Below are 8,370 nucleotides of genomic sequence, written 5' to 3' on the forward strand. Positions count from 1 at the left end.
TCTATTGTACGGCCAAAATAAAATTCCGGTCCTACATTCAATTCAAGCGATATGTCACTGAAGGAACGGGCTATTGTACATGATGCCAGGGGAACAGCTTACCACGAAGTCCAAATCCAGGACGTAGCCAGCCACTTGTCCCTCACCATGCTGCCACGTGACGCCCAAATTCCCAACCAACCAATCCCTCCCCTCAAAACACTGAAAGCACCCACAAACACACCCTCCCACCAAAACCATGCGGACCCCACACCTTGCTCGACCAGCTGGGTGCCTCTCTCTCTCTCTCCCCCCCCCCCCCCCCCCCCCCAACGCACTTCCCGACAACCATCCCTTCTTGCTTCTTCTCCCACCCCTCTCGATCAGTTGCCACCCGCCAACCACCAGAGATCCCCACCCTCTCTCTGTAAACCCTCGGGCAGAGCGAGACAAAACCCCAGTCCAATTCGAAACCGCCAGCCCCCTTGTATTCCCCTCGCATGTGTAGCCGCGCATGGACTCCGCCATGACACTTGGCCTCCACCCATTCGTTTGCACCGCCCACAGCCCCGGGGCCCCTGGCTGGAAGCCACAAGCCTCCCCTGAACAGCCCCAAGAAAACCCATCCCGGACGGCAAATGTTTAGAGAGAGAAAGTGAAGCAAACAAAGAGACACGGAAGAAAGAGAGAGAGAGAGAGAGACCCTTCTCGTTTTGCCACCCCGATCACAGTACGGATCCCTTAATCTCCCCACTCCCAGCCTACGTGTCCTCCTTCCACAGCCCACCTCTCCACGTACCCAACCCTCGCACACGTGCCACCTCCCCCGCCCTCCTCCACCCTCGTCCTGTTGCCCTCCACCCATTGGTTCACCCACTCTCTAAAACCCCCACCACCACCCTTCTCTTCTCCCCCATCTCACAGTGGACAGAGAGAGAGAAAGAGAGAGAGGGAGGGAGAGCCATGGCGATGCTCCAGTCCGCCGTCGACGTGGCCAAGACCCACGAGATCATGGCCCGCTTCCGGCCCATCGCCCCCAAGCCCGCCCTACCCCCGCTCTCCGACGGCCCATCCGACCACCACTCCCCCTCCCCCTCCTTCGCCTCCGCCACCGCCGCCCTCCACCTTCGCGCCCGCCCCTGCCGCGCCCGCAAGCGCGGCCGCTCCACCCTCGCCTCCCTCCCCTCTAAGCGGCCGCGCACACCCTTCTTCCCCCGACTCCTCCCCTCCACCACCCCGGCCCAACTGGGCCTCGCCCGTGGGCTTCCCCTCCTCCCCACCTTCTCCACCCCCGAAAAGCCTCCCATCAAAACCTCCGGCGACCTCCTCACCCTATCCCTCCTCCCACCCACCCCCTCACCGGACGTCGACCGGGACCTCGTCCCCGTCGCCCCCCAACGAGGAATCCCCGTCGAACGGGACCTCCTTCAGAAGCTCCAGCAGCCCAAGGTCATCGTACCGCAGCCCGTCCGGCCCGTGGGCTCGAGCATCACCATCGGGCCCATCACCCTTGACACCGGCCCCACCCCGCCGGCCCCCACAAAGAAAAGAGAGGAGGTAGAGGAGGAGGTGGAGTCCGACCTGCTCCCGGCGGTAATCTCCGACTCCCGGAACCAGGTCCGGCTGGCCAATTCTGCTTACAAGGAGATGGTCGGGCAGCCCGAGTGCCCGTGGCTCGACTCGATGGTTCCCGTTGGTGGCCACAGGATCGGGATGCGGCTGGCATCAAGGAGGATCAGCGGAGGGGTGATGCTCGACCTGTCGGAGTCGTCGGTGCCGCTGACGTCCAAGGGGTTCTCATGCAGGGCGAGGATACAGTGGGCATGCAACGGCACCAAGACCTTGATCAACGCGCCTTGTGATGTGAGAAGGCTCTCCTGCGACTCCAAGGATTACCTCTTTACCTGGAGGTTTCACACCGCTGAGGCTTCTGTCAGCTTCTGCAAAGCTTGAATGGCTCCTCAATGTCTTCCATCTTTGCTGTTATCTTCTTTATGTAAATGACATAAGAACAGAGTGCCAGAGGAGTGTATAGAAATGAAATCATTTATATTTAATATTTATTTATTATTAAATGCGCCAGAGCTCGTTAGTGTTGAGGACGCGCATGCCTTCAGTTTGGATGCAAAAGATAAATCAGAAGCCCGAGTACTGCAATGAAAAATAAAAAGAAAAAAAAAAAGATGTTTTCTCCTCATGACCAAAGAGGACGAAAAAGGTGGTCTCTGTTCTTCTTCAGTCTTTGAGGGACCCGTCCACTCGAAATTGTCCGCGTACGCCTTGACCCACAGAATGAGAAATTTCAGAACAGATTAGACTTCAAGCTTAAGTGACCCTAAAAAAGGAAGAAATGGTACATCAGAGCAGTACGTACCATCACTTGCTATGAAATGGACATTTCACTGATAATAACTTGATGAATAAAGAAAGATCAGACGACAAAGTTTTACGCAATCTAGCTTAACCCAATGACGAGGCTACCATGCAAGAACGACAAACGAAAATGCTTCTTAAAAATACAGCAGAGATTTTTGCTTAATGACCAAAGAGAACTAATGATACCTCCGCAAAGGGCGTACTGGCAGTTGCCATGAAAGGAACACCTCCTATGGAAGGAACACCATCCATGAAAGGAACACGTCACTGATAACAATCAGATAACGATCAATAACAAAAGCCTCGATGACAAAATTTTATCCAATCTAGCTTTCACCCGATCATGAGACTACCATGCAAGAAGTAAATTTTGTAAAGAGAGCTTCAATTTATTCAAACAGGACTATAAAAATGAGATCGAAAGATTGATTTATCTACAGCATGCTTAGATTGGCGAAGGAAAAAAAAAATACTTAGATAAATTTATCTACAGTATGCTTAGATAAATTTCTGACTCTCATCTCGGTTCCATCAAAAATTCTGCCCCAAAATACAATCAGAATATTCTCTTTTACAGCCTTCCTTTAATAGCAAGTAAGGTGAAAAAAATAGCAACAAAAAACACTAGAGAAGAAAAAGAATTTGCAAAAGATAGAATTTTCAAAGAAAGAGAAAAGAAATCGCTTATTTTCAAATGCTTAGAACTCATGACATAAAAGAAGCTAGGTTATTTGATTGATTGACCACGAAGGGGAGCAAAAAGAAAATAAAGAAAATAAAAAATAACTAAAATATCAACAATCATTGCATGTGCCTCATGATCACGTGTGCGAGCCCGGTTACACAATTGCGTGCATATGTGGTATAAAACTTACTTCTATCCATAGCCCAAGTAAAGGCGGACAAAGGAAGATGGTTTATAAACATCAAGAAACAATTGTCTCTTTCCAATGTGAAATGAAAAAAATCTTATAAAAAAAAAAACGAAATTTTCCCACCAAAAACTCCAACAAATGCTACTTAAACATACAGCAGAGATTCAAGCTTATTGACCCAAAAGAGGAACTTATGATGCCTCAGAAAAGTACGTAACGGCACCTGTTATGAAAGAAACACGTCACAAGGGAACACTTACCTGATAATAATTTGATAAGTAATGAAATCCTAAACCACAAACTTTTACGCAATCTAGCTTCATCCAATTAATCACGAGGTTACCATGCAACAACGACAAACGGACAAGCTTCTTAACCGTAAAGCTTAAAAACTTTTAGGCACTTGCACGCAATCTAGGCCAACATAGAATTTTGCGACTGTTGGAAACAAAACAACAGTTTGGTCCCAGAGATTACTTAAATTTTAAAAGATCAGCAAACGGAAAGAACCATCTCAAGATCTTTTCAGAATCCATGTCTTCAGCGGGCACATAACTGATATTGGATAACCAACCAGCTACGTGTTGCAAGAACCATGACTTGTCCTCTGGAGTCTGCCATGGATCACCTAGCGGACAAGCAACAAACCCTGTGCATTTGTAATTAAATAAGTGTGACCACTGACCATGGCATTGTGAACATCTGTTGTCATTTTAGTTGTTAACATCATTAGCACATCTGAAAGGATGAACAAAGTATCTCTTTAATCATAAAACTTGCAGCCAAGTAATCTCATCCCCGAATGAAAAAATAGCATAACAACAAAAAGAAATTGGACCTGACCAATGCACGAAATTGGACCAGACTCTACCTGGAGAAAATTTCCAACATCCACTTTCCAATGATAGAAAATTAAAATTGTCTTTCCATTCTAGCTAAAGCAAGCATATTGCTTGATTGTTCTCTTAGAGTGTCACATAAATGTATTTGGCTTAAAGCATGAACACAGCCTGCAATGCCTGCTTTTCAGTTAGTCATCTTCCAATTGTGGATAACTTTGAGACACAAAAAGAGGCTCCACTTTCCCTTCAATTTTGTTTTAAAATTCTTAATTCAAATGTCCATTTCTTGAGAAACATCACTCTAAAGGTCCTTATCGGCAAGAATCCACATCAGCAATACTAGCCACACCATGGGCCAGATATGTCTCCAGAAACGGTAATCAGCGAAATTTGGATTGCCTCACCTTGTGTGGACATTCGAGACAAGCAGGCTCTGAAGACATCAACAGCTTATACTTATGACTCTACACTGAGTAAATAAACAAATAAAAGATTTCCGCATCCGACAACAAAATACGTACAGCTCATTATCCAACAACTGATAATGCCACAAACTTAACATTGAACCACCAAGACAGACCCAAATATTAAGTCAGATGTATGGATCAGAATGTGCAACAATCAAATGGGACATAATCTGCCTGCCTGTCTACCCAATACCAACATCATTTGAATAAGAGCCAATTACAACTATCCTGGATGAGACTATGGACAAGAGAGCTGCACAATGAAAAATTGTGCTACCTAGAGTCTAGACATTTCAATTATTTTTTCTTATACAGATACTTGGATTCTTGTACATCTGATGGCAAACCTTGAGACTATATATCAGTGAAGCATCATGTTGCCATTGTTGAAATATCTACTTTTGGCTTTTATACCTGAAAGTTTTCAAGTCTAGCACAAAATCTTGAAGTGAGTCAGGGGTTGTTCCAGTGGTCACACCCCTCTGCTTAGCAACCAGATGTTTTGGGTTGGAATCTTCGCACCAAAAAACAGAGCATCCAGAAAATTTTTTGTCGAGCCTATCAAGTTATAGAGCAATTGGTCCAACAAGTTATTCAGTAGATATATAAATTTGCACATATTTTCTCTCAAGAAAATTAAGTTTGCATATATTCATCACACATCCTTGTGATATGGATGTGTCCTCATACCTGAACTCTTCTGAACAATTGAGACTAATGTCATGTTTGTTGGTAACATTGCCATGAGACCAAGAAGGCAAAACAATAAACAGTAAGGTGGATCAGTCCAATTTGCCATTTACATTCATTGCAACTCAGGAGCAACCTCCAAGATTCTCCTAGACTTGGAACGGGTGTAGATATGAGGGCAAGGTCTGACAATGTAGATGCATAAATTGGAAGACAGTTAATTGAAATATGGGCTCTATACTTCCAACGGACAAAAATTGTGGGTAGTCTATGAATACACAACATTTGATTAACCATTTAAGATATAGAAAAGGTGGGCCAGACTACCAGCATTGCCATAACACTTCCACTGTAATCAAAGAAACCAGACCTACCACAAATGGTCTGATGAAAGTAAAAGGTCTTTGGGAATAATTCAGATGCACACATCATAGATCTTATGAGATAGACATAGCTGTTGCTTAACATCAGATGATTGAGCAACACCAATCACCAGCAAAATGGTTGGCTCATGAGTCATGATCAAATTATAGGGATTTGAATCCAAAAACAGCAAACATTTGACATCAATGACCAGTGAAATGAAGGTACAAACCTTCCCTCTGCCCACCTCACATATAAATAATGACTAGAAAAGGCATCTGTCTACTGGATCCACTCTGGTTTTTTGTGTATGCTTTGGATCATCATTCCTAATGCCAATTAATCATGTTTTTGCATCATATCAAGATTGTTTGGCATTCACCAATTTGTTTGCACTTCTTAAGAAATCTTAATCGATCATTGGTTGCTCTACAATCTGCCAAGAATAATTGATTCGATCCTAAATTTCTTCAAATGTGACACATGCCTGAATTATTTCTTATGTCATGGTTTTTATATGATATGTGGCATCATTTCTCTGATTGACTTTTTAGCCCCAATATAAGGCTCCTTTTAGTCAACTTTTTTGGTGATGTCTCATTATCCTACTTGTTGAATTATACAGGTGTAGAGCTTGGCAGAGCACTAGGCTGGTCAGTTCTCAAGTGAGATAGTGTGTCTGCTCCCTCTAATGTTGTGTATAAGGTCTTTTTTGCATGTATATATTCTAAATTTGCCTTTTCGCATCCTTTTCGCACGTATACAGTTGTAAACTTGCAATTTATATGTACAACCTTGTAATTGCTTGTCATCTGTCCTATGACATTGGATTAAATGATTAACTATAATTCAGTTGGGTTAAAAGACAACTCAGCCTACAAAATTATGACTACCTCTTGTTTGACACTAGTATTTATGATATTTCAAAGGACATTTAAGCAAATGCACAAGGCAAATTTAGACTTCTTGCTGCTAACAGACATCTTTCTATTCCTAAACAGCTTATCAACCAGAAAGTGTGTACACCAAAAGGCTACTTGCATAAGTATACTAGCCGACAATAAATTACAAGGTTATATAGCTGAAAAACCATGCCTCAGTTCCAACACAACAGAGATGGTGGATTGATATCGTAATCTCCAGAGACAAACATTCCAGGACATTGTTATATGCTACCACCCATTCTGCAACACATGCAGAAGAACAACAATGCTTCCATAATCCGTACCGCATTTCAGTTGTCTTCACAACTCAAAGAAGCTCTCTTCTCAGACACAACCTACTTAGGTAACCTGGACCATAGAGAGTTCTACATGTTTTTTAACCAAATGTTCATGTCATTTGTTCATACCTTAACAAGGAGTACCCATTCAGGACCATTTCATAAAGCATTAGTTAGTTATTTAATAGTCATTAAATGAAATATTGTCCAATGTGGCAGTTCTCTTGTTTGCTCCTCTTCAGAACTCCATATTATTTAATTTTATTAGATATAGCAGCAAATCATATGACACATTGTTGTTACAGTTTAAAGATTTCCTTTATCACAGTTCATGCATACCTAGATTTCTAGGATAAGCTACATGCACACTGACAAGCTTCTAGGACCCATATGTACTTGACCCAAGTTTTTACAAATTTTCTAAGTTATACAACACTTGATAATGTACTTAGACATTCTCCATATTCTTGATAATAATTCATTACATATCAATAGGTCACAGTTTCTCAATAAAAACAGGATAGTACTGAACTAATCATAAATGAGGAGGGATATGCACATGGAGAATATGGCCCTACTAGATTATTTATCGCATTTATTAGCTACAGAAGCAACAAGAACATCCTGAAAAATCATGATCTTTTTGAAGCAAACAATCTTTGATAATTTGTTTTCAATTTAGCATCGCAATGGCATCAAGTAATTGTAAATAGCAGAAGATGCTTGAGGAAAGAATAACCGACCTTCAAAAGAGGTGTATGATGCCCCCTCGCCTGCACAAGAGATAACAGCAAAAATGCAAATATCAAGAGATAAATATATCTACTAATTTTATGAGGATAACTGAAAGTGCATTCTTATATTAATTGCCATAATCCTAATAATGATGCATAGATAATTTTATATACATAGAAAAGAGAGACCTACAAAAAGGAAAATTCTCATAGAAATTTGGAGAATCCACCTTGAAGGTTATATGGCAAACCCTCCTTCCAGTGAGAAGACTCCACATCCAAAGTTTCTTCAAGGCTTGTCAGGCTTAGATAGTGTAGTGCATGCGGGCACAAAGAGAGAGAGAGAGAGAGAGAGAGAGAGAGAGAAGGGGGAATAACCAACGAGCGACCATACACTTCTACAAGGAAACTACTTCGAATTTGGAGAGGAGCAAGAGACTGACTTGGGAAGCAGGAAGCAGCACCAAAGGGCAAAAAAAGGGAGAAGTGGAATGCCTAGAAACCGTCTTAATCAAAAGAAACACAAAGCTTTTGTTATGATATCTGCATGGTTCTTTTTCTGAAAAAGTTATTGCATTTCTACGGAAATCACATATGACTGGTGAATGTGACAAATAATTAATAGTATTACCTTTTGGTTGAACTGAACCTAGTTATACAGGAATACAATAGAACGAAAATATGTTTTGCTCAAGAGAAAGTTCAAAGCATATAATAATGCAAGCATTGGTCCATGTGCCAAAATGAATGTTGGGCACCCAGCCACAAATTCTGTCTACTAAGAGTTTAAAAATCAAGATCAGTCATGCATCATGGCAAGAA

The 8,370-nt window shown here is 42.5% G+C and overlaps 1 protein-coding gene across 1 annotated transcript; it reads left to right on the forward strand.

The window, feature by feature from the left end:
* Window positions 1-685: 685 nt before the first annotated feature.
* On the forward strand, window positions 686-2,054 carry LOC105060671 (uncharacterized). Its single transcript, XM_010944465.4, has one exon. It carries the CDS (start codon window positions 943-945, stop codon window positions 1,930-1,932), a length of 990 nt encoding a protein of 329 aa, XP_010942767.1. The 5' UTR covers window positions 686-942; the 3' UTR covers window positions 1,933-2,054.
* The last annotated feature ends 6,316 nt before the right edge of the window (window positions 2,055-8,370 follow it).

This window comes from Elaeis guineensis, chromosome 13 (assembly GCF_000442705.2).
Source record: "Elaeis guineensis isolate ETL-2024a chromosome 13, EG11, whole genome shotgun sequence".
Taxonomy (NCBI): Eukaryota; Viridiplantae; Streptophyta; class Magnoliopsida; order Arecales; family Arecaceae; genus Elaeis; species Elaeis guineensis.

Coding starts and splice junctions, on each gene's coding strand:
- LOC105060671 (XM_010944465.4), top strand. CDS start 943: ATGGCGATGCTCCAGTCCGCCGTCGACGTGGCCAAGACCCACGAGATC.